This window comes from Ursus arctos, unplaced genomic scaffold, assembly GCF_023065955.2.
Source record: "Ursus arctos isolate Adak ecotype North America unplaced genomic scaffold, UrsArc2.0 scaffold_22, whole genome shotgun sequence".
Lineage (NCBI taxonomy): Eukaryota > Metazoa > Chordata > Mammalia > Carnivora > Ursidae > Ursus > Ursus arctos.
In genome coordinates, this window is record NW_026622897.1 from 21,070,973 (window position 1) to 21,097,413 (window position 26,441).

At 50.8% G+C, this 26,441-nt stretch overlaps 1 protein-coding gene and 1 long non-coding RNA gene across 2 annotated transcripts in view; one reads left to right on the forward strand and one right to left on the reverse strand.

The window, feature by feature from the left end:
• LOC130544550 (uncharacterized) overlaps nucleotides 1–23,941 on the forward strand; it is an 83,670-nt gene extending 59,729 nt beyond the window's left edge. Inside the window, exon 3 of the long non-coding RNA XR_008960924.1 lies at nucleotides 22,543–23,941. This is a non-coding gene — a long non-coding RNA (uncharacterized LOC130544550). The remainder of the gene's footprint in view (nucleotides 1–22,542) is intronic.
• Nucleotides 1–26,441, reverse strand: part of KIRREL3 (kirre like nephrin family adhesion molecule 3) — a 534,044-nt gene that overhangs the window by 99,514 nt on the left and 408,089 nt on the right. The window contains exon 2 of the mRNA XM_026505424.4: nucleotides 24,339–24,416. Within this exon, the coding sequence (XP_026361209.3) occupies nucleotides 24,339–24,416 (78 nt within the window). The remainder of the gene's footprint in view (nucleotides 1–24,338; nucleotides 24,417–26,441) is intronic.

Here is a 26,441-nt window from a genome sequence, read left to right on the forward strand (position 1 = left end):
TCACCATCCCAGGCAGAGGGGGGCCCTGAAGAATGGGGTGGGGGGTTCGGGGACCACTGGAGAGCCCGTGAGGTGACTGTCTGTAGCCTGCAGGCTCCCTGTATGGCCCGGCTGCTGTGGCCTTCGCAGGCCTAGAGGGCGTCTTCCCAGCTCTCCAACTAGGCCTTTACAGCTCTGAAGTTGGGAGGGAGGTGTTTCTCCCCACTGAGCTGAAAGGAGAGATGGCAGCCTCAGGGTTCTGGGGCTTAGAGTCTGGCTCTGAAGGCCCCCAGCGCAGAGATCCCCCTCCACTGGCTCAGCGGGTGGGGAGCAGGAGCCTGGAGGCAGAAGTCCTGAGCAGATGGGGTCTTTGGGGGCCTTCTCTTCACACTGCAGGAAGCAGGGGCCATATCCAGCTGGGCAGGACACAGAGGAGGGTGCGCTCTGAGGAGCCCCACCCTGATGAGCCATGCGTGCACCCCATGTGGCGGGCTCTGAGTCGGGGTGGCTGGAGTGCCACCAGCGCTGGTGATTGGCGGGCGGGGGGAGGTGTGGGGGCGGCAGTGGCTGGTGGCAGGAGGACTTGCAGCCCTTCAGTGCTGAAAAGCACAGTTGCAGGTGCAGCCTGGCCTAGAGAGAGGGGTGGGGGCGCAGCACTGGGAAGCCCCTGGGCTCTGGTCCTGGGGCAGAGCTTCCCCCTCCCCTCTGCCCCCTGTCCCCTGCAGCAGCACAGCTGGGAGTTCTCGCCACCCGCCACCCTCTGCCCTGTCCTCCTGCCAGCTGTTTCCCTCTGCTCTCTGCTCAGGAGCAGTGCAGCTCAGCTGTCTCTCTCCTCATGACTTCTCCAGACTGCTTTCTCAAAACTCCCCCCACCCCCCAGCTGGGCGTGCTCATCTCCATCCCCCCTCCCTCCTTCTTCTCCATCAGCCCAGCAGGCTCCCTGAAGGGGCCACCCCCTCCTAGCCCTGACCGCGTGGCCCCTCACCTTAGACTCTTTTTGGGGACCTGCAGTACACAATAGCATGGAATGAACCATCACCATCTGGCTCTGGGAGATCCCCACTGTCTTCCAGTAAAATATTTAGAATGCCGAAGACCCCATGATTCTCTATGAGCTCACACAGCTCTGGCCCCTGATCTGAGGTCACCCCTCAATTCCTGATTATTTCTTGGGGAGGGAAGTGGCATTTTGTATGGAAGACTGAGGTTATAAGGGTCAAATCACCGAGGGTGATGGTTTCATAGCAGTGCTCCGGGGGCCTGGCTACTGTGGTGTATGCGTGCTTGTGAGTACGGGCGTGCATGAGTGTGTGTGTGTGTGTGTGTGTGCACTGGCTTCCAGGCCTCACCATCTTCTCCAGCCAGACCTCTTCTGCTTCCACTCCTTGTCAGCCACTTAAGATTTTGCTGGAATGAACTCTTCTTATTCTTGCAAAATGTTTACAAGCCTCTGATTTAGAATTTTGGGGATGTCATTTTTTCTGGGACTAAAATATGTTCAGAGAAGACCAAGGCCCCATGCTGTCAGGGCCACTCTTGAGACCCTGGATGACCTTTAAGGTCCCAGGAGCCCATGGTACTGTGGCCTGACCCTGGCTGCGTGCGCGCAAGCGTGTGTGTGTGTGTGTGTGTGTGTGTGTGTGTGTGTGTGTGTGACAAGTAGGAAGAGGACCCAGTGGCCCCATGTGGGTGGTGGTCAGGGTCCTTAATGGCAGGCTCAGGTCACCCACCCCTGCCACCCATAAATATCAGCCCTGGATCTTTTGGGGATGCATTCTAGTACTTGAGTGTCCCAAGTCTGTTGCCACCTCTATGGCACGTCTATGGGCATAGTTGTTTGTGTCTCTCCCCCAGTCACCGGTCTGGTGCTTAAGTGGTTCCATGGCGGTGGCGAGAGGGAATATGCACAGGGTCAGCATGGGCTGGAGCAAACAGCAGGAGATTTGGGGTCAATTAGTGTAGCCGACAAGAGAAAGCCTCAGTGCAAACTGCACTGGAGCCTGATGTGGGCGGCAGGGTTGCTGATGTTCCTGTGTCCCTGACATCCCTTTCTTTTGATCTATGCTCAGAGGTCAGATCAGAGGCCGTCCAGGGATGGCATGCGGGCGTGCCCACTCTCCCCCACCCCTCTCTCAGACTGGGCACTTGGCCAAGCCTTTGCTCCAGCAGCAGGTTGAGGGGAGGAGACCACTGCCCTTAGGGTTAATCCCAGCCATTCCTGGACAGGAACCAGGCCATCTGGAATGCTTGCCCTGGCTTCTGAGGAGCCCAGTGCTCTGCAAATCCATGCACACAGTCACCCTTGTCCTGCTCCTTCAGAGGGGGAGAGAGCTGGTAAGGGAGCAGGGCCCTGAGAGGCTGAGTGATGCCCCGGGGACGCCCAGTGGTGCAGCAGGCAGAGTGAGAACTTCCGCAGTGCCCTGGGGACAACCCACCACCACCCCTGTGCCTGAGCACAAGACATTCAGCAAAACTGATTAGGAGTGTGCAGATGGCCACATTTGACCACAAGTCACTAGACTACAAGGGAGAAAGGGCTCGGTCTCATCAAGAGGTCACAAAGTTCTTTTTGGGTTTGTGAAAGGCCTGTTGCAAGCAGAGGGTTGGAGGCAGGAGACGGAGAGGCTTTGTGGAGGAGGAATTGCGATATGGGGAATGCGATGGAGGAGAGATGTCATTCTGAGTTAGGAAAACACGCAATCGAAGGCATGAGTGATGAGTAACCTAGGGACCTGCTCTGAGTACCTGCCGGGGCCTGGGTCTTGGAAAGCAGGAAGAACACAGGGTCAGGCAGGCCTGGGCGGCCCTGTGACTAGCAGTAGGATCTGGGACACATTCGGCGCCCTCATCTGTAAAATGGGAGTGACGCAGCTGCCTCGCAGAGCTGCCGTGGGGAGAGGACTCGTGGAAATGATCCTGGAGCATTGAGGCATTTCACAAAGGGTTGTTCTTATTATCATCACCATCCACGTGTCTTTCCTGAGCCCAGGACCGCTCAAAGTGGGGCCACACACTGGGGTGCCTGAGTGGTGCAGTTGGCTAAGTGTCCGACTCTTGGTTTCGGCTCAGGTCGTAATCTCAGAGTCGTGAGATCCAGTCCCGAGTCCGGCTCCATGGTGGGTGTGGAGTCTGCTTGAGATTCTCTCTCTCCCTCCGCCCCACCCCCATGCTCTCTCTCTCTCTCTAAAATAAATAAATATTAAAAAAAAAAAAAGAAAGTGGGACCACACAGCACCTGGAATGAGGGGTCTCAGGAGGCTTTGCAAATCTGAAGTTGCCCCTCTTAGAATCTGCTCCTTCGCATGAATCTCGCAGGTGAGAGGAAGCCTGTGTGACCCCTGCAGCTCTGCCATTGCCAAGGCCCCAGCCCACCTCAGTCTCCTGAAGCTGCCCGCTCAGCCATGCAGAACAGGCTCCCATGTTGCTGTCTGCTCTGTTATTAGTGACCAATTGGGGAAGGCTTTCGGGATACTTGTACCGGAGATATTTACTGCCAGCTTTTCCCAGCCCGGAGGACGCAAATTGCCTTTTATGAGATTAAGGGAAGCTGCCCTGCTCCCAAGAAGCAAGCAGATGGGAGCAAGAGAAGGGGAGGAGGAAGGAGCCAGCTCAGAGGCCCCCTCTGACACCAGAACGACGCCAGGTGGGGTAGGAAGGGACCAGGGCAGGATGACTCAGATCATACCCGGAAGCCCAAGTCTTGACTTCTGCTGTTTTCCTGCTGCTCAGCACAGGACCAGCTCCTAATGCAGAAGAATGAGTTTTGGGAAGTTTCCAGAACACCTTGTCATGACCTACTAAGGGTAGCGGGACTGGGGGGAGATGGGGTTATGCCCGAGACCACTGACTAACAAAACTGATGTTTCTGGAGAGTGAGATGGTCCCAGCAATGGTGCCAGCCATGGGCAGGGGCAGAACTCCCCCAGCAGCTCCAGGGCTTCTGGATGGGTGTGGGGAGGCAGACAAGGGACTGATCTATTTTCTATGACAAGGAGCTTAGAGTCTGGAATTACTGGCATTGCCCAATCAGGCCTAAAAGTGAAGTATAAAAGTCCCAAGGAAGCAAGGAATGAGGGAAGGAGTCCCAGAAGGGTTGGCTTCTGACGTGACCTCGAGGGTAAGGGGTATGAGGGCAAGGAGAGAACGTTCCCTGGGATGGGAAACGGCATAAGCAGCACACGGAGGTCAGAATGTGCTCAGGCACTAAGAGCTGAGGCCACATGATCTCGGCTGGCTCTCTGGCTCTGCCATTACAGCCGTGTGGCCCCAGGCACATTCCCCAGGCCCTCTGCACCGGACTTTCCCCACCGGGATAGTAATCAGTGCTTGCTGGGTTGTTTGTGAGAACCACATGGGCATTTTGCCTAAAGTGCACAGAGCCCCGCATGCCCGCCACAACAGAGCAACCACCATCACCAGGAACCTGGTTGGATTGGTGCACGGCACATGGGCGTGAGGACGAACTCGGTGGGATGCATTGCTAGGGAATGGTGGTAGGCCTGGTCGTGTCGGCCCTTGAGTGCTTGCTAATAGGTTTGCACTCAATGAGAAATCATCAAAGGGTCTGACCCACATGCTCAGATCTGAGTTTCAGAAAGATCACAGCGGTGACAGTGAGGAGGGTGGATGAAGGAGGGCAATCTGAAGATAGGAAGACCGATCAGGAAGATTTTGCTGTCATCGGGGCTCAGGCTAAAGCCGCATCCGTGGAAAGAAGAAAGTGGACTTAGGAGTCACCTGGAGGTAGAGTTGGTAGCATTTGACAGGGGATGAGAAAGACAGAGGCAAAAAGGTCTCCTCTCTCTGGCCTGCAGGAAGGAGCGAGTAGGTGACTTGTGGAACCATTTCTGTGTCAGGAGGGGAAGCATGTTTTGGGGGGCAGTGAGTTCAGTTGATGGAGCGGGGCCCTGAATCATCAGGAGAAGGTGTCCTGGGCGTAGTTGGGTCCTTGGGTCTGGAGGAAGCTGGTGTGAATAACTTATGCTTAGTGAGCACTCTCATCTCAGGTGGTAGGAGAAGTGGTTCTACAGTATGTCCTCTCATTTGATATTGACTTGTGAATTCAGCTCCAAATAGGAGAAGTTACTGATGCCGATGTGACCATCTAAGAGGGACACGGCTGCTCCAGGCTGGGTGGATCGGGAAGCACAGTTAACTCCTGTCAAGGTCTGCACAGGCTAGAGCCCTCCTAGGATGGCAGGAGGTCATCTAACCCTTCCTTTGGATTGGGACTGGAAATACCAACAGAGAAGAACAAGGTGGGGAGTGGGGTGGAAGAGCAGCCGTCTGTCCATTGTTTCTTCTAGACTTGAAAACACTTTCACCCTTTACATTACCATTTGCAGCCACTAGCAACTTGATTCTGATACACAGGTGAGGAGAACCTTGCCAAGATGACTAACATTCCAGAAACTGCGCTGGAGTTTTGTTTGGGCTTACACAGGAGAGCCAGACTGGATGTGGGGCAGGAATTCCAAGGGCATGTTTTTCTGTCCTTGCTCCTTGTCTGAGCTGGGGCCGCCCAGGTAGCCTGTGATCCTCCTGGTTTCACACACCTCTCCCCAGGATGCTCAATCCGCCAAGGTTGTCCTGGACAGCGTGGGTCTTTAATGAAGAACAATGGGGCTAGCCGAGGCAGGGTGACTCCAAAGTCACTATAAATCCTTCGCCTACTGATTATCAGCCTGTGGCCCGGGCCAGAGCCTGCACCGTCCTCATTAGCGCCAGGCGAGGTAATCCTCCATCCATTCAGCCAAGTTCTGGATGCCAAGAGGATACTGATAAGTGCTTCTGGAAATACTGGGGCATCGGAACCTGGGAAGGAGCCCATCCATCCCAGCCTGCCATTATCCCAGAGTCTGACCAAGATGGGAAGGGCAGAGTGGTGCGGGCTTTGGTGGAGGTGGTGGGGGAGGGTATGGAGTAGAGATGGGAGATGCTCCAGCAGCCCACGAAGGCTAGGAGGCTGGATGCCGTCTCAGGCGTGCTGCAGGCTGGCCATGGGGGCCCAAGCTAAGCCCTTTTCTTTCTCTGAGCCTCAGGGCTCTTGTGTGTTCAGGAATATGTGCTCCTTGGACCATTGTTGGGGAAAGGTAGGGAGCAGTAGGAGAGAAAGGAGGGGCTGCTGAAGAGCAGGATAGAGCTCAGTCATTAGCCTGAAAGGAAGCGTAGGCATTGGCTGTGGGCAGACCCTGCGTATACGGTAACCCTCTTAGTGTGGATCAGGGTGGGAACCACTGGGAGGTGGGGCCGCAGATTGGCTGACTCCATGGTGTCCAGCATCTCTGTTCCTTCCTTCCTTCCTTCCTTCCTTCCTTCCTTCCTTCCTTCCTTCCTTCCTTTCTTTCTTTCTTTCTTTCTTTCTTTCTTTCTTTCTTTCTAGGTTTTATTTCTTTATCTGACAGAGAGAGGGGGCAGAGAGCACAAGCAGGGGGAGTGACAGGCAGAGGGAGAGGGAGAAGTGGACTCTCCACTGAGCAGGGAGCCTGATGCAGGGCTCGACCCCAGGACCCCGGGATCATGACCTGAGCCAAAGGCAGACACTTAACCGAATGATCCACCCAGGCGCCCCTCTATTCCTTTTTCTAAGAGATACTGGAAGGGCACAGGAAGCTGTGTCCTTGCCCTGAGCACCCAGGCCCAGAAAGTACCAATTTGGGCGCTGCCTCTGCCACCTCTGAGCTGTTGCCCTCGAGCCTGACTCTTCCCTTCTCCAAGACCCCCTGCGTGTACAATGCAGGGTCTAGACTCCATCTGTTAGGTCCCTCCCTTTCAGCGCTAAGGTTCTTTGTTCTGCTTTATCCAAAGTCTTCTTTTTGGGTGGGGAGGACCCAAGGCTGAAAAGAATAAAACTGAGGCACGAGGAAGTAAAAGCAAATCTCTCAAGGACATTTGGTCTGTTTGAGGAAGATCCATGTCCTAACTCCCACTTCTTTTTTTTTTTAAACAAACATCTTAAAATAATCATTTCATCCTGGTAGAGACCTTGCCAGTGGGAAATTGTGCTAAAACTCTCATATGCATAAGAGTCACCTGGGGAACTTGCTAAAAATACAGTTTCCTGGCCTCCAAGCCAGAAATTCTGAGATAGCGGGTCTGAGCGAGGCCAAGGAGTCTGCATTCCACATCTCGCTGGGCAATCCGGCCGCAGGTGGGTTTCGGTGCTCCTTTGGAAGGCACTGTCGAATGCAAACAGCACATGTTCAGGGGAACTGGGTTCTTTTCGGTTTGGGCTGTCACTGTGTGGCCTTAGTCTAGCTGCCATTTCTCTCTGGGCGCACCATTGTTTCCTTCGCTGCTCCATGAGGCCATTGGATGAAGTCAGTGGTTTTCACTTTTTTTTCTTTCCCCTGTGCATGCAACCCTTTGCCAGTAGAATCTCATATGGAATGCCAGTGTGTGAAGTGGAAGTGGGTGAGGGCAGGTTAGGTGAAGCTTGAGGGACCAAGTCCAGCCCCTGGGCCGCCCTGCAGTGGACCCCAAGGTCCCTCTGTGAAATGTTCAAGGAATCAGGAAGTCCTATGCAGTTTTGATGGTTTCCAGGTGCTGCATGAAAGCGGGCCTGGAAGCCAGGTGCCCTGTGTGGGTAATGCAATCTGGTCTGGAAGCATGAGCTCCTTCTATGCCACTCCCCAACTGTGCACCGGGGACTGCAGCTTAGACTTGGTGTTTATAGGGAAATCTTCTCATGGCTTCTGGAGTTGTTCCCAACGGGGAGTAGATCACAGTGTCCTGAATTTCTCCCTTCTTGGAGCCAAAGACAATCAGCTCTTAATTATCTTCGTTAATGGAGAGGAAGCAAGAGTGTGAGTAATCCACAGTGATGGACATTCCAAAATAATGAATAATACTAAGTAACATTCATTTTCAACTCTGGAATGCATCTTGGTCTTCACGTTTGAATATCGATGTGTTTGATGTTCTGGGAATTTTTAGTACCCAACCAAACAAAACCAAAGCCAGTAACGGGGCTCCCTTCTGCCACTGACTCGGCTGGGTGCAGAATGTCACCTCTGGTACTGGCTCCCAGCGAGAGGCGGGCCACACTCCACCCTCCCCAGCTCGCTGTTTTTATGGCTTCCCTAGGTGGGGACGGGGATATTAGCTGATTTTGCTTTTAAAGGACTTTTATTCCCTTTGGGACTCATGCAAATAAGAGCAAAATAAGAAGCTGTGAAATGTTAACAGAGGACTTCATTAAGCAATCTTGGTGATAGAATTTGCCAGGAATGGGGACAATTTGCCAACAGATAATTGAGAACTGACTATATATGTGTCCTAATTAAAAAAGTGATTCTTCTCACTGCCCTGGGATTCTGGGTCTCGTTCTTTGAGTTGGTTTAGGATATTAACCACAGCTAACTCTTGTATACACTTTGTACTCCACGAAACACTTCGCGTATGTTATTTTGCTTAATCTACCCTCATGACACCCTGTGGCGGGGGTTCTAATATCCGTCCTGATGCAGAGACTTGAATGCCAAGACTCACAGCCACGGTTGGCCCGATGACCCACAGCAAGCATACACCTCCCAACCCAGCCGGCCGCCACCTCACCAGGCCTCTTCTGTCCCTACCTGACTGTGACCCTGGCAAGGGCTCAGATCATTCGCTTCAACCCTGAAAGTGCAGCAGCAAACCAAATAAAAAAACCAAACCAAACTAAACCAAACCAAACCAACTTGCCATTACTGTGCCAGTCTTTGATTGTTTAAAAGTGGAAATGTTGGTAAAGGAGAGGTTTTGTGCTACCATCGCCCTGAGAGGAAGGAGAGAGACTGTCTATGCTGCTGGGGAGCACCCAGGATGGGCTGAGGGCTTTTCGTAGCTTCTAGGAGGCTTAGGCTGGGTCACTGGGCCCATCTCAGAAGACGAGCTGGTGGTGGGAAGGATGGAACTGGTTTCTCAGAGGAGCTCCTTGGAAGCAGGCCTAACTCCAAGCTAGCCATTGTCTCATCAACAGTACTGAGAGAGAGAGAGGATCTCTTCTAGTTTATGGATTAGGAAACAGAAGCTCAGATAGGTTAAGTAAACTGTCCCAGGTTGCCGTGTGCCCTGGAGCTGGCAGACTCTAGTTCTACATCCTGGTTTACTCCGCAGTACCCAGCAAGCACAGAGCACGTTTGAGCTGTGGGGTTTCCTCTTCAGAGAGCAGAGACTGACCACTGTGTCCTCCAGCTGCCCCCAGCTATGCTCCCCAAACAGATGCAAACCTGACAGGACATCTGCTTCTGACCTCGGGCACAGGCTCTGCCCCACCTGCAGACCACAGTCAGCCAGAGAAACCTCTGACACTCTCAGGCGCCCCTGGGGCTGAGATCAGGTCCATGAACAATAATTTAGGGCAAGAGTTGTCCACAGCTCTGCAGAGGCACAAGCATTTTTAAATCTTACCCGGCTGCAGCCCCATTCAGAAGCTTTTTGCAAAGGCCCACCCTCCGGCAATAGCCTTCTTGCTCAGTCCTGGGCTGGGTGAATAATGACTTCCATTCCTTGCACCGCTGGGGTCTCGGGCCTTTGCGACAGCTACCAGAGTGCTGAGCCTCTTATCTGTTGTGAGACGGCCCACGGAGGACCAGCTGGTGTCCGGAGAGGGACTTCTGCTGGGGCATGGGACGGGGATGGGGGGTGGGGTGGGCAGCGAATGGGAGCTTTCTCCAGTCCCCATTCCTGCTCTGTCCCCAGGACATCTCTATTTCCCAGCCAGGAGCCACTGGATGTGCCGACAGCTCCTCTAATAGAAGAGTTACTCCCGGCTTCATGGAGGGAACAGAGCAGCTTTCAAGCCTCCTCCCCTAAACGCAACAATATCTGGTAACACTTGGCGTCTTGGGGAGAGAATTCATGTCCGTAATTAGTTACTGTATATCACTTTTAGTACTCTGCTCAGGATTTACTGGGCAAATACCATTTAACTGCACAATAACTACAGGTCCTTGCTGCTTATTGGGTAATTTACTAAGGCTGGGGGAATGGGGCAGGAGGGACTCTGAATAGGAGGTATTGTAACCCCTTGAATCAAACTTTATGAGTTTGGGTTTGGCAGGGAGGTGGCTGCCGGTAGCCAGCTCTCATTGCTTTGTTTTGCAGAGTTGGCTGGCACGCTGCTTCCTTCCCTTTATTTATTGCAGGAGAGATCTGGGACTGGGGTCTGAGGCTGCCTGGAGCTACGGGGGGCCTTTTGGTAGAGAGGGTCTTTGGCTGAGCACAGAGGCCCCCAGCAGGAACCCAGGCTTGGTGTCCTGGGGGCTCCATCCATCCTTCCATGTACTCCCTCGTGGGACCTCTTTCTGTACGTGGGCCAGTGGGTGGGGAGTACATACATACAGGCAACTGTCCTTGGCTGGCGGTATCAGGATAATCCTAAACCCTCTCTTCTCTCTCAAGTGCCATGTTGGTTGGGAAGCAGCCATTCCTGGACACTTGGCTGTAATTCCCAGCCTTAATCTGCTTGAGCAAAGTCTGTCTTTGTTTGGCCACGCACTGTCTAAACTCCTCTAACCTATTTAGACCACGGAGAGGGGAAGAGACACAATAATGAAAAACTCAACGTGCAACATTGCCTTACGCAATCTAATAAATTACTCGGTACCCGGCTGCCAGCTCAGACTAAGCCCAATATTGCCTGCAGTAATTATTTGGATCAAATGCAGTTTATCTGCTTCATATTTGTGCTTCTGTGCTCAGTGGTAACTTATAAATGTCATTGTGGTGTTTATTTGTTATAATGAAACTTAATGGCATTGGAAGCCAGGAGCAGGGCTGGTGGGGCGGCAGGTTTAAAACAATCTCTTCATCTCTGGAGAAAGAATGAGCCAAGATAACATGAAACTGCCCTGTAGGGAAGAGATTTGCAGAGACGGTTGTGTCCTCATGCTGTGTGCTGGGCAGGGAGGGCCGGGGAAGATTTGGCTGGGTTTATCCCCGGCACTGCCCCATCTGATGTCTCTGCTACGTCTTCCAAGGGTGTTACAGGGGCGGGAAGTGTTCGATCTTCACACCACACCCATGGGTGGCCCAGATAAGAGATACAGGTTGTCTGGGGTCTTGGAGGCCAAAGTCGTGTTGGACGGGGCTGGAAATGAAAACCCCAGGGTGACTGTATTATGGAGGGCAGACGATCAGACAGAGATGGGGAGGAGAGTGTGGGGACAGAAAACAAAGGGAAGGTCTTCTAAAGAGCCAAAAGAGGGGACAGCGAGGTTTTCTCCTTTGGGTGAGGAAGCGGCTCTGGTGGTAGGAGGCACAGAGCATGAACGGAACAGGGAAGAGCTGGCAGGAGCTGGAGGCAGGGTGCCCCACTGGCTCTGCAGAAGTACCATGGATGAGGATGGGCCATTTCGTGTAAAATAAAGGGTTTTGGCTTCTTCCAGCTCTGGACTCTGCCATTTACTGCCTATCCGGCTTGGGGCAAGTTATTTATCTTTCCCAAGTTTCATTTCCTTATGCGGAAAATGGGAGTAATAACAGATACCTCTCAGGATGGTAGTGATGCTTACAGGAGGTGATGTGTATAAAATGAGGCACGTGGCGTCTGGCACACAGTAAATAATACGTAAGTGGCTGCGGCAGTGACTGGCATTCAGTAGATGTTCAATAAATGTCTGTGGAGAGAATAAATGAGCAGTAACACTTCCCACCTGTGTGCACTACAAAGCCCTCTTCCAAACAGCTGGGCTTGGATTGAGACCTCACGGCCGTGCATGGCTGATCTTAGCATCCCCAGTTTTCTAGTGTGCACATGGCTATGGTAACTTGCCCAAGGCTACTCAGCTGGTATATGAGTGGGCATTGGCTCTTCTGCCTCCCAGGGCAGGACTATCTCCACCAGGCACGGGGGACAGACAGCCCTCCATCTCTGCTGGGAGGCTGAGCTCTTCCCTCCTGATGGGCTGCCCTGATCCCTGGAGCCCAATCACAGAGCCCGTGCTGACCTTCCTCGTTGAACCTGGTGGCAGAGGTAAGCTGGGGTCTTTCTGTCCATTTCATCTTAAGACTACAGTTAGCGTTTACTCATGAAATATTCATTTTCTCCCCTCAGCGACATGCTTATACAAGGCTCCTAACATCATACATATGGATGAAAATTATTAGTCATTGTTATTTCTCCCACTAGCCGGTCCCTTCCCCCAGCACACCTCCTGTTTTGATCTCAGCAAAATGGGACTGAATTGAGGGTTTCAGCCTGGAACACTAATAATAATGCCTTGCATTTTAGGCTACTATATGCTTTCTCAAAGGGCCAGCACAACCATCATGCATGGTTTCTCTTTGCAACATACGCACAGAGGAAAAAGCATTGGCACCCCAAGTATACCCATTTTGCAGATGAGAAAACATAGGTCAAGAGAGAGATCAAGGTCAAGGTCACATACCTAGTCAAGAACTGATCTTATTTTTATTTATTTATTTATTTTAAAGATTTTATTTATTTATTCTACAGAGATAGAGACAGCCAGCGAGAGAGGCAACACAAGCAGGGGGAGTGGGAGAGGAAGAAGCAGGCTCATAGCAGAGGAGCCTGATGTGGGGCTTGATCCCATAACGCCGGGATCACGCCCTGAGCCTAAGGCAGACGCTTAACCGCTGTGCCACCCAGGCGCCCCTGATCTTATTTTTAAAGACATTTATTGATTTATTTTTGTTTGACTTCCAATGCAATGTTCTCTGGGAAACTGAATGTGTTTGTCTCATGTACATAAATGACAGCACCATCTTATTTGTATTTTACTCTATGGTTTCTTAAGAGCCTGCCACCCCCACGCTATTTTACTGGTCCTCGCAGGCAGGCCTGAGTTATTCTTATTTGACAAAACTCACATGAGTTGATGGTGGATCTGGGCCTTAAACTATCATTTCTCAAAATGGATTCCAGGGAACATCAGTCCCAAAACATGTTTTGTAGTCAAAGAAGTTGGAGAAACTCTGTGAACCATATACCCCTCTCGGTGGTTTGCCGTGCCCTTTGGCATATTAAAATCTCTGAGGCATTCTGTGGGACAGACCCGTTCAGTGAGGGCTAACCCAGCTTCTCCCCACCGTGTTTAACCATGGAGGCTGTATTTCACGGAAAAGCTATCATCACGCCATAGAAATACTGCTCCAGGGAAATGTGGATGCCTGGTCTCTCTTCCTCTTTCTGAAGCAATGGGCTTTAGAGCAGGGCTGGCAGAGAAGAGGCTGAAAATGGGGTAGAAAAAGCATGCTTGTGAGGCCACCAGAACTGAGGCAACCCCTCCCCAGACTTCCTCTCCTCCTTCCTGTACCCCCAGGGCAGTGAATTCTAGGTAATTCACTCCGTATTAGGTGTAGTCAGTCCAGTCTGTATCTGGGGCAGGATCAGAGGGGCGTCTTGCGGGCCAACAAGGGGTTTGTGGGCAGCGCAAGGTGGGGAGATGTGGGAGACAGTGGTTGGTAGCCCTGGGGGAGAAGTCTACACGGACCCACTAGGGAACCTTGGTCATGTCTGCCCTTGGTGGTGAAGGAGGGAGCCATCCTACCCTCATCTCCCAAACGCACAAAGCTCCCCCAGGCAGGGCAGAGATAAAGAGACCAGGGTCTGAGACTTTGTTTTACCAGGTCATAGTAGCTGCATGCCTTTAGGTAGATGGCTTCAACTTTCTCAGCCTCTTTACCCTCAAAATGGAGCTAACATACCCACCTTGGGATGTGATGAGGACTATGTGACGCAAGGGTGTGAAAGTGCCTCCCTAGCCCTGCGTCTTTGCAGAGTAGCTCCCCACCCGTGTCCTGCTTTCTCGGAGTCCCGCACTCTTCCTCCAGTCCGAACAAACAGCTTGCCCCACCTCTGTGCTCCACGGACGTACCACCTACGCACTTCTGTAGCTCTCCCGTCACCCTGCCTTCTGCTATTTTATTATACGCCTGTCTTCCCACTGGACTCAAAATTCTCGGAGGGCTGTAGCCGACTCTGTCAGTGGCCCCCTCCCTCTCTGTATCCCCGAAGCCTGACCGCTTCAGTGCCCGAAGGCCAACTCCTGATCCCCGGTATCTGCAACCTGACATCTTTCTCTTGAGCCTAAGGTCACTCTGCCTCACAAACAGCAGGCCAAACGTGCCAGGGACTTGATGTCCCACCCAAACAGGCCACAAGCAATGACCGCCAGGAGCTGGCACACCCACACCCCACTCCCGGGGTGGTCTAAATTTAAGGTGTGGCTTCTACCTCACTTCTCAGGGTTTCCTATTGGGATTGGGCTCCAGTCGCCCACTAGTAGCAGGCTGGACGAGCCCCCCGTGTCGGACGCCCTCCCTTTCCCGTGTCAGTTCCCTATTGTCCTTCTGGCATTCCCTGGACCTCCCAGAGGGACCATTACATGCAAGACCTTGCTTAGGGTCCACTGCTGGCAGAACCCAAGCGAAGAGGAGGGTAGCTCTATGTGTCATCCGTCTCCGTGTCTCTCACAGCACCAGGCACACAGTAGGTGCCTGATAAATCTCTGAGTCGGACAGAGATTAGCCGTATGCACAGATGCAGGAGAAATGTGGTCCGGCAGGCTGGTCAGGGGCAGACACCCCCCCCCCCAGGAGCCCAGGGAAGAATGGCTGCTCCCTTCCTTTCTTCTTTGAGGTCCCACTCTCTCCTCGTACCTGCCCCGGCTGAGGCTGACTCTGGCCAAAGCTCTGAGTGCAGGGGACCATTGCTCAGCCAACGTCCTTCCTCAGTGAGAGGAGAACAGCTTGGTGGAGTGTTTGAAATCATTTCATGTATAATGGTTGAGAAGTGCTGCTCTTTAGTATGAAGAATAGTGGTTATTCCTGGCACATTTGACTTGGAGGTGGGGAGTATTACATTGCTCTATTTATCCCACACTCTGTACGTAGTTACTGAAACTGTCACCGTGTCCTATATTCCATAGGCCATTATGTGTATTTCAAACCATTATATAAATGGACTTGATTTGGTACTTCTGAATGTCATTAAACTCCTCCCATACCAGTAACAACACAGTTTCCATAGAAACTAATACATTTGAGAAGGGAACGCACAGGGAAGAAAGCAGATGGAACAGGGGGGAAAAATACGTCCTTCCGATTATTATTTCCAGAACGCAGGACCCAGGGATGTGACATGGCCACTCTACAGAGATGGGGCCAGCTCCTTCAGGTTTTTATTGACTCGCCTTTGATGAAAGCCGTGGATAATTCATCTCAGCCTGAACCTGTTCATTCCAGCACACAGCTCTAAAAACTTTACGGCACTGCAGGCCATTAAGCACGCTCATTTATTCAGCCTCCTTCACCCCGGGGAGGGGGGTGGAGGGAGGGTCTCAGCGTTCAGTGATGAAGCTTTTGAGGCTCACTGAGGATGGAGGTGAGGGAAGCAGAGAGAAGAAAGGAAGCCTCCTCAGGACACAGCAGGCCTAGGGTGAGACCCCAGGATTCTGCCAGTGGCTGCCACCTAAGTCCCTGAGTCGCATGGGCATGGGTGCAGTTACATGATAAAGTTGCAGACACGTGGGGTTGCAGAGGTGTTATATTTAAAACCCTTTTTGAGAGCTTGGCTGAGGAGCTGCCCATGGCCTCCGTAGACAGCAAGTTTTCTGTCTCTGGAGGGATGCAAGCGTAGGTTGCAATGGTTTCATCAAAACAGTTATGAAGATACTCCTGGGCACTACTCACTTGGCCTGTAGTTGGACTGGATTCCCCTTATCTGCTCCCACAGCTCCTGTGCAAAGCTGGTTACAGCAATTATAATACAATGCTGCGATATCCCAGGGGACAGGGTCTGTGTCGCTACAGGTCAAGGGTCTACTAGCACAATGCTAGGCACAGAGTAGGTCTGGACGCATGGTGGGTGAGGAAGTAAGTACACAGCCCCGCAGTACTCAAGAGTGTTTCTGGGCATTGGTACGCGGTGGGGATATTGAGCCATCGGAAGACGGTGTGGACTAGATGACCTTGCGTCCCTTCTGCCCCTGAGAACCTTTGGTGATATGGTTCTGAACCTGCTCTGACTATGCCTGGGATTTGAATCTAGATTTCTCTGACTCCCAAGCTACAGTGCTTAACCATTAAGCATACTCACCACAACGCTAAAAGGAGAAACAAAATCAAAACAACCACAAAATTAACTTGGTATGAAATATATCTAGTCTCCTTCCAGTGGAGGGCAAAAGTTCCTGAGGACAGAGCTGTGTCCAGCCTCCCTGAGGCTCCCATGCCAGGCACAGTTCTGGGCTCATAGGGGGCGTTGGCTTTACTCTGTATATGGCACGTCTATATCAAAGAACCTACTCCCCTTCCTTTCTCTTTGCTTCTTGTCTCTTTCAAAGCAGAGCATCAACACAGTTTTAGTGGGCAGACTTCCCTGATTGATCCACTCAACCCTATCATTCCCAGACTTCAAGAACTTAGCATGGTGAAGAGGAAAGAGAACAGCCCCTAGGGCCAGAAGCCCGGGTTCAAGTCCTGGCTCTATCGCTCACAGGCTATGGTAATTGGGGCAAGTCGCATAACTTTCCTGAGTCTCGGTTTCCTCGTCCCCACGTGATCTGTAGGGTTTCTTCTAGGGGTCCTTGGTTCTCAGATCACCCAGTCCCAGCATGTTGGGAGCCACTGACCAGAGACAGAGAAGGCCCCTTTCCTTGCTCCTCTTTCAGTGTCTACTCTGTGCAAACATTATGCCAGGGTCCTGGGATACCATGGAGACCCAACAGAGCTTACAGATTGGTAAGGTTATGCTAAGGTCCTGGGATACCATGGAGACCCAACAGAGGTTACAGATTGGTAGGGAAGATAAGTATTAGTTTAAAAATGGCAGTAAGAACTTATATGTGCAGACTGAGCTAAGAGGGACCAGTACAGACAAAGGCCCTGTGGCAGATGGGAGCACTCCTGTTTGAGGAGCTGAAAGAAGGCCGATGTGTCTGGCGTACGGTGTTAACGGGGAAAGATGAGGCCAAAGAGGTAGGTAGGAACCAGATCATGTAGAGTGTCATCAAACATGCCAGGGATTTGGGTATTTTTCCTAAAAGCAACATAAAGGCCATTGAAATATTTTCAAGAAGACTGTGACATTATCAGATTTGCATTTTGAATATTGCTATGGCTGAAGTGTGGAAAATGAGCTGCGAGGGAAGGCAGGGGCATGAGGCATGCAAGAAACCAGTTAGGAGAGCACTTCCATAATCCAGTGAGGAAGAGTGGTGGCAGGGACAAGGGCAGTGGCCATGAGATGGACAAGGTGAATGGATTCAAGAGATATATGGGAGGTGATGTTTCTGGGTCTTGCTGAGGACCGGACATGGGGAGGAGAGAAAAGGAAGTTTAAAAAGGAGCTCGGCAGGGTCTGTGGCCTAGGGGCCCCCAGCTTGCCTTAGATAAGCAGGTTTCCCAGTAGGAATGGTGGCTGGAGGAATGGAGCCCGGCAAAGGCTCCGGAATTCTCTATCAGATCGCGGAAGGAGAATGGAAATGGCGGGTCCCCTGTTCCAAGATGCCAAGTGAATTAAATAACAATCATAAAGTACCCTGGAAATCTGCGTCTTGCCATAAATAATAAACAGGGACGTTATACAAATAACCAGTTTTGCAGTCCCAGTGGAAGAAAACACATCAGTAAGAAAAATGAAATAAGAAAAAATGCACCCAAAAGCCCCAACTAACAAAATGACAGTATTAGCTAACATCCTGGGGGCTCTTGCAGGCAGTGAAAGAATGGTCTCTGGAAATTATAAGCCCTTAGTGTAAGCCAGCCTCCTCTGGTTGCAGCAGTCTGAGTGGTAGGGGCTCATGGGTCATTGGACCCATTCTCTGCTGCATCAGGTCCCTGGGCAGGGTCCTGCCGCCCCTCTGCTCTGAAATAAAGCACATGTCCCCTACGTCTGCTCGACTCCCCCACTGCCACCCAGGGGACAGCTGACATGGGCCTGAGTTCACTCTCAGAGGGCAGAGAGGAAAAAGAAACACAGATCTGCCTTCTAAGTAAGGCTGCTGAGCAAAGCCAGTCAGTCATTTCCTGGTACTGGTTCCTTTGGTGACCAAAGCATTTAAAATTAGGGGATGAGTGATGAGAATAGGGTATGGGCAGGGTGTTGAAAGCCAAGATAGATTTTTTTTTAAAAGATTCACCCATCCATTTATTTTAGAGAGAGGGTGAGTGAGTGAGCAGGGGGAGGGGCAGTGGGAGAGGAAGAGAAATCCTCAAGCAGGCTCCCCACTGAGTGCGGAGCCTGACTACCACGGGGCTCCATTCCAGGACTCCGAGATCACGACCTGAGCCGAAATCAAGAGCCAGATGCCCAACTGACTGCACCACGCAGGTGCCCCGAGCCAAGATCAATTTTGGAATCATCACATTTTAAAGGCTTACAGATGATGGTATCCAACATTATTCAATTTCATCCACGAGAAGGTTGACATCTGGATGTTTGGAGACTTGCCCGAGGTCACACAGCCGGTCTTACTTTTAGGTGCTCCCTCCACTACACTGATGGGGCACCTCTTTTTCTTATCAACTCCGTTAGCTGGGAGGCAAGAAACAGGGGGCATATTAGACTCATTTCTATGGACTGGGGCACAGGGGTGCAGAGAGAAAGGATAGACGCCATGCCATCAGCAAGAAGTCCAGAGCCGCTGCAGGTGCCTGGGTTCCCAGCCTCCCAGAGCTCTGGCTCCTGCACATGGCTGAGAGGAGAGGGGCGGCATCAGGTGGGGGTGTGTTTGCAGAGTCTGGACTAGAAGGATGGTGCTGCCCAGGAGCTGCGGGGCATGCAGGGGCCTGGAGGGGGCCTGCCGGCTGTGGCTCCCACTTTCTCCTTCCCGGGCACCCGAGCCCCTCCCCAGGAGGCCCAGAGGTCTCCAGCGAACAGAAGTTGCCTTGACTAATCACTTGCATTTGTTTCTTCCCAGGAAGATGAAAACCACAGCGCTGGCAGGCATTTCTGCTTTCCCTTCTCTGAGCTGCGATCCGGAAGGTCGAGGGGCGGGGGGGGGGGGGGGGGAAGCTGCCACTCCTCCCTCTCGCACAGACGCATCTCAGCCTCAGAAAGCTGGCTGGAAGGGAGGACAGGGCTGTGGTCTCCTTCTGCTCCATGCAACATCTTCTTCCTCATTTCCCTTCCTCAACAGTCCTAGGGGCTCTGAGAATTTTCTGGTTCCTGAGAAATGATCTTCGCTGGCCTAGGTCTCTCACTCCAGGCCTTTCCTGATTTTCTCCCACACCACCGGGAGACTTCTGTGTTTGGCCCCCTCTTCCCCCAGCCCCTTGCACTTGCTCTGCAAACCAAACCAAGCTGAAGCGTTACCGGCTTCCCTTCTGTTCATGGTCTGAGCCTCTTCTTTCAGAATTCCTGGACCGGCTGTCAGGAGACCTGGAATGTGGTCCTGGCTCTTCCGGCAATTTCCTATTGACCCAAGGCAAGTCTTTCACCCATCCTGGGCTCCCTGAGTTGGCGGGTTGCACTGTAACTGCTAGGGTTTAAGTTCTAACATAGAGGAATACCAAGCTTTTAGAGGGGCAGGCAGTGCCCCTTGCCGGATACCATGTGAGAACTTTCTAGTCTGCCTGTAAATAAAATCAGCCCTGGGCAGGCAATATGCCTTGAGAACGTGAGTGGTTCTGAGATCTCCAGGAAAACTGGGTATTTGAGAAGAGCCAGGAAAAGGGAAGGGAAGACAGGTGTGTGTGTGTGGGCGGTGAGTATGTAGGATGAAGAAACAGTGGAAACCATTCCCGGGCAGATCTGGTGGGATTTATCTGTCTGGAGATGCTCCGAGAATGCAGCCCAGTGGTAGATGGGGGTGAGGAAGGAGAGCTGGTGTGGAAAGGAGGGAGACCCACCTGTGGGGGCCTCCTCTCTGCTGACTTGCTTGGGCCTTGGCCTCCAGGAAAGCTCTAGTATACCAGAATAGGAGGAGAGGCTGAGAAGTAAGACTTAAGGAATTGCTGGAGGTGGGGACACTCATTGTGTGCAATGCTCCCTGTTGATTTGCACTGCCTGATGGTTCTTTCTCAAGATCCACCTTGCACCTGTGGATGGCTTTGTGCCTTCCTCTGTTGTCACTCAAGGCACTAATTAATTACTTAAACTAAAGTTGATTAACTACTCCTTATGTGTGAGACACCAGGCTCAGGCCGAAGGATAGGGGAGGAAAGGAGGGAGCAGCATCTCTGTCTTCCTGAGGCTAACTCTTCAATGGGACAGTCTAATCAATGCTCACCAGTTAGAGTAAGTGTCACAAAATAAGTAAGCTGGCTGCCACAATGGTGCATGATGGTGTGGGAAGAGGGCTATCTAATTCAGGTAAGGTAGTCAGGCAGGATTTCTTCATGGAGGTGATAGTAACATGGAGATGGACCTGTGTGTTTTAATTGTGAGCTCCTCGAGGGCAGGGATTAGGTTTTATTTACTCTGAAAGCTCTAGTGCTTAGAATACTGTCTGGCATTTATTACGAAAATTGGGATTATTTTTATGGTAGGTATTCAATGAACTTTTGATGAATAAATAAATGATCTCCTTCCAGCAGTTCCTGTTTAAAGCACCGCGTACTTAATCACATGAAGACAATTATGTCAAACACGCCTGCTATTCTTATGCCTGATCTGTCTTTATTTCTTCCTCTCTCGTCTGCCCTTCATTGATTTTTGTTTGTGTCTCCATTTGATGCCCCAGATGTGTTGAGTCCAAACAGAACACACACATGCACACACACACGCACATTACCCACCACCTCTATTCCTGCAAATACTGCAGATTCTATCCCAGAAGCTATTAAGCGCTCCCGAATAGAGCAAACCTCTCATTGACTATCACATGCCTCCTTAAACGACCTTTGAATAGCGTTTTCTTTTTATTGCTTTGTGAAGTTTAACAGCGCCAATTGTGATTACTCTAGCTTACGATAAACCCCAGATCTATAAAACTCCTGTTCATTCATTATTTTTCTCTTGCTCCTTCTCTAGCTGTTTGTTTTTTTTTTTTTCGTTTTTTTTTTTTTTTTGGAATGTAGCAAGGAGTACGGGGCGGGAGGAGGAAGAGGGAAATAAAAATATACCAAGTTAATAAGGAAACAGATGAAATAGGGAACCACTTCTCCTCTTGTGACAGACACCCTATTAGATACTGTTAAATAGAACAAATATACTTTAATACAGAACAAGTAGGTCTTTTATATTTATTCTAAATTGGAAATATAATGATCACCACCTTATCTTTAATGGAAGAAGCAGCTAATTGTTCCAATATCTCACTAATTCCAGCATATGGGAGAAAATTATTTTTTACTATTTTACCAATTGTTCGATTTATACCTAGATGTAGGGTACAGCGTGGACAGAGATTTGTGTTTCTTGATCTATGTCATGGCTGCTATTCCAGTTCAATTATTAATGTGTGGAAGTAATAATTATTTTGAGTATTGGTACAAGATAATTATAAACCATAAAACAGCTCCCCATGTTCGCTGATGCCTTTTCTTATCTGCAGACATGCTGGAGTTTGGGCTTGTGAGTTTTAGAGAGAGAAACACATGTATAGTGTGGCACTTGGGGTCACGGGACTGGCTGGAGTGGGGGCAGAGGAGCCTTCCCCTCCCCTGTGGGTCCTTTCTGTTCTCCTCTTGTGCCTTCCATCCTCCAGAGCCAAAGTCAACCCACCACACTCATCTCTCCTTCTGCACCCGCCTCCTATTTGGTCTCCTGTTTGCTGGTTGAGATTTGTAACTCATCATCTCTGGTGGTAACCTTGCTTGCCACCCCTATGTCTCCTTGTTTACCCAGCAGCAGCTCCTGGGTGTGTGGTTGTATGCATGTACATGAATCTCTGTGTTGGGGCAGTAGGGAGGGGTGAGAGCCACAAGCAAAGAGGGAAGCAGGAGTGGAGAGTCAGCTGCTCTGTTACCCCTTGGCTATGGCCAATGCCTCTGTTCCCTCCCTCTTTCTGAATACATTGCTTTATTCCCAGTGAGTAAGGGACCACTTCTCCTCGGGTGACAGACACCCTATTAGGTACTGTTAAACAGACCAAGGATTTTGGCAAGGGGTAAGGCACCTGGGATCACCCATTCTTAACCAGGTCAATCATAGTTGAAAGGAATAACACATTGGTGTGGATTGTATGTGTTTGGAGAAGGGGCTCAGAGAGAATGGGCATTGTTTAGGTATCTTCCCATTTAAACAAGAAAAACCTCTTTAAAATGCCACCTTAGTTTAGTTGTTGCAGAAAGTAAAGCTAACCGGCTTCAGAAATAATCAGATCCTGGTCTTGGTTCCAAGTCCTCCTGTAGTCCCCCACTGACGCCCTTCCTTCGCTCTCTACTTAAGCAATATCTACTCTCTAGTTAATATGAAATTTCTTTATCCTACCATTTTCTGAATCCCTGGTTCATTATTACCATTACAGTTTTCTGCTATGGCAAATGCATTCAGACCCCATTTCTGTGTTAGAGCCCCTAACACCCAACATGACTATATTTCAAGATAGGGCCTTTACAAAAGTAGTGAAGGTTAAAGGAGGTCATAAGGTTGGAGCCCTGATCTGATAGGATGAGTGTCCTTATAAGAAGAGACACCAGAGAGCTTGTTCTCTCTCTCTCTGCCAGGTGAGGACACAGTGAGAAGGTGGCTGTCTGCAAACCAGGAAGAGAGCTCTCACCAGAACCTGACCATGCTGGTACCTTGATCTTAGACTTCCAGTCTCCAGAACTGTGAGAAAATAACTTTCTGTTGTTTAAGCTATCCAGTCTGAGGTATTTTATTGTGGCAGCCTGAAATGACTAATATACCCCTTCCTTAGCCACTTATGAAATGTTGGTTGGGGGTGTTGTTAAATTGTGTTCATCAGCCTTGTGATAGGATTCTTTTTAGGCCCCAGGATCTGGAGTCAGTATCCTTCTACTGGGGTCAGACACTTGGAGCTTGAGGTTGCAAATCCAGCCTAGCTCCTGACTTTTTGGCTTCCCCAATCCCCGTGAACCTCATTTTCAGCTTCTCTAATGAGCAACGCCAGCAAGAGAATGTGTCTATTCAGCACCATGGACAGAGGTACCCTGTCAAGTCACACAAATTAGAAGTTACTGCCTAGCCCTCTCACCCAGGTGGTGCTGGGAAGGGAGGAGGTAGGCTGAGCAAGAGACAAGTCAGGGAGGAAGACCAGCTGGCAGGATGCAGACCGTGCAGCCCCTGACCCTGGCTGTGCTCAGCCAGGGGACTCCTACAAATGAGACGTGGCTTCTCGAGGCTGCTGCCTTCTCACACTGACAGGCTGCAAATGCAGGACGGGCTACTTCTTGCGTTTGTTTGTACTGGCCTGACTCTTGTCAAATTGTCACCATGGGTGCTGGCCACAAACTTAGCTGGCAAGGTATTAGGTCTGGGGAGCCCGTGGGGGTATCGGTGTCATGGACTGTGGGTTGGGAGAAGAGCCAGCCAAGGAACAATGGGAAGAGGGCATCAGAACTTTGGTATAACTTTGGGGATAGCGGTAGTACAGGTGAGATGCCTTCTCCATGCCTGGAATGGAAATGAGGGTACAGGGGCTCTGGGCCCTGGGAGGGAAGGGGCCCAGCTCATGACAAGCTGGGCTGGTGGGGAGCCAGGGCTTCATTTGTCTGACTTTAATGAATAAATGGCATCCCCAGCCATTGTTTATCTACTTTTGAATCCTGACAAACAGTCTGTGGCATCTGATGGAGAGGGTTATTAGCTGCACGGAGACAGATGGTTGGGGATGAGGGGATTGGCTCTTTATTATAGCAGGCCCACAAGTGACAGCACTCTGTTTGCTTCCCAGCCTCCATATCAATGTCAATACCTTCCTGTAGCCTTCTGTGACCCAGTCAAGACTCAGAGGAAAGACCCCGAACATGAAGAAGGCAGAATGGCCCATGAGTAAGAGGGAGAGATAGGGCCAGTGGAGTTGGAAAAGAGGGCAGATTTCCCACTGTAAGGTCTTTGAAAATAAAAACTCTGCCTTATTCTTCAGTACTTTCCCAAGTGCCCTGTAAGGGGCTGTTTATTCGATAGGCATTCAAAAAATGTGAATGATTGAAGAGAAATGTAGAGAGGTCTGGATTAAAAAAGATAATAGAAGCAGATTTAATTGTGCTGGGTGAATGGTTGGGGAGCAAATTGTGCTAGGTGAATGGTTGGGAAGAGAGAGGAAGAGAAGTAGAGGACACAAAGGGAGTTGGAAGACAGCATGAAGAAAAGTGCTTACGAATCAGCGTACTGTGTTTCAGGCATTAGCTACTCTTCCCCACGTTTCTATGTAAAGAGCTTCATAGAAGTTGAACGGCTCTGTCCACTGTCCCAGGTTCTTGTTCCTGGTACCAGAGTTGCAGGGCATAGCTTCCACCCTCCACATCACCCCCAAGAGGGTGGGCAAGTTCTCACTGACCTTCATTCATTCTCCGAAACTTGTCCTTGGCCATGTAGCCCAGCACCAGACAGCATCCTCTCTTCTGGAGGCCCAGCTCTGGAAGAAAACACAGGTGAGTGAGTTGGGAATGGATCAGGTATCAGTGAGGGTCCTTTCACTGGGGGTGTGAAGCCACTGCTTTCATAAACAAGGCTACTAATGTAAAATTTACATAGCACTTGCTATGATCCGGGCATCCTATTAAGTCAATAATTTCTCATCTGATTTCCACAATAACCTTAGGAGGTGCATACCAGTATTATCCCATTTTATATCATCCTCATTTACAGATGTATTAAGTAGGTAGACTTAGATGGAAGAGCTAGCTAGTGGCAAGCCAGGAGTTTGAATCTAGCCAGTATGGCTCCAGAGTCCATGCTCATAAACCACTACTCTATAGGTTAATGAGGCTCTATAGATCCCAGGCTTGGGGACTATATCCACCTCATGCTGGGACTGTGGTCAGGTCTGCCAAAGGAGAGGCAGAGTCTGGCTCATGATGTCCAGGATGGAGCAATGCAACCAGACACAGAGGGAAGTGTTTCAGAGGAATGAAGAAGTGGTTGGGTGAATTTGGGGAAGATTCAAGGGTAGAGGTAGAGGAGTTGACCTTCTGGGAGAGAGTGAGTTTCTGGGTCTGGGGATTCCTGGACATTCTCATGTTCAGGCACAAGGCAGTGTTGTCCTCAAGCGCTTATGAGGTGTGGACTCAAGTGTGGAGCCCAGGGGTTGGGATGGCTAAGAGACACAGGTGTAGATCCTGGTCCCACAAGACTTTGACACAACTGGAAAAACAAGGCAGAACAACAGTTCTAGGTAGCAAATGCAAGAGACTTTTTTTTTTTCACGGTATTTGATAAATGGGAGCCCGTTGTGCGTGGGTGTCAGACTGGAGTTACATCTGCCTCACAAGAGGGCAAGATGGCCTCACCGGTATGTATCCTCTAATCCTGATTTGTCTTAAGCACCTTATGGGTTTGGAAGCCATTCTATACCAAATTCCTCTTCTGACCCCCACAGCACCCCCTGAGGTCGGCAGCCAGGTTATTGCTCTTCACATTATGTAGATGAGGAATCCCAAGTTCAAAGACGCTAAATGACTTTCAGGTATTATTTAGACTCCCCTCCCCACCTCTTTGCTTAAGACTCATACAAACGTGACAGCTGCCATGGTTAATGGACAAGGGGTAGGATTTCTGGAACAGGGCATGTGACTGCACCCCCCTCCCAGGGCTTGCCACGCTTTCTGGGCACTCAGGGTTTCCCTCCATGGGTTCCACAGGGAAGGAGGGTCCCATGGAGTGGTGCATCACAGCAATTCCTCCCATGACACTGGGTGTTTCTCTGAGCCCTGCTGATTAACAGCGAGGCTCTTGGAGCTTAGACAGGATGGGTTCATTTCCCGTCCCTACCTCTCCATCCACCTCTTGTCACCCAGGTCTGCCCTCCATGGATTGCAGGATGAAAGGGCCCACGAGAGACAGATAAGTCAAGCTTAGGGGCTCTTGCCCGAGAGAAAAACAAAGCATGGCGGGGTGGTGGCAGAATGCCATGGCCCTGGGAGGTTGCTAGCTTTGATCTCCTGATTCTTTAAAGGGGTTTATTAACTATCAGTAAAGAGCAGAGAAGCAGATCTGAGCATGCCTTTTCCAAAGGCGCTCACTTCTCTTCCGTCCCCTCCACGCACGCTTGTCTGAAGGCGCGGCCAAGCCAACCTCACTTCAAACAGCTTTACATCTCCGGCGCCCAAATTGACGATGTTAAGTTCCCTCATCCAAGGCCTTGGCCCTTTCTTCAAGGGCTCCTGCTCTGTCGAGGGCCCTGTGGATCAAAGCCTCTTTGATGTTTACTTACTATATTTGTGGATTCTTTCTAACAACCACCTTCAAGAGGCAGGAATGCAGCCTGCCAGGAGGGGGCCGGTGGAAGTACAAGCTGTGAGGAGGCGCACTGAGCTCTCGCGAACAATGGGCTCTTGCCTGAGACTCTGAGACTGTAGAGAAGCCTCCATGTGCTGATGACGGACAGAGTTAACCAGCCCATTATAATGGCACGAGCATTGTTCATGGCCAGAACGATGCA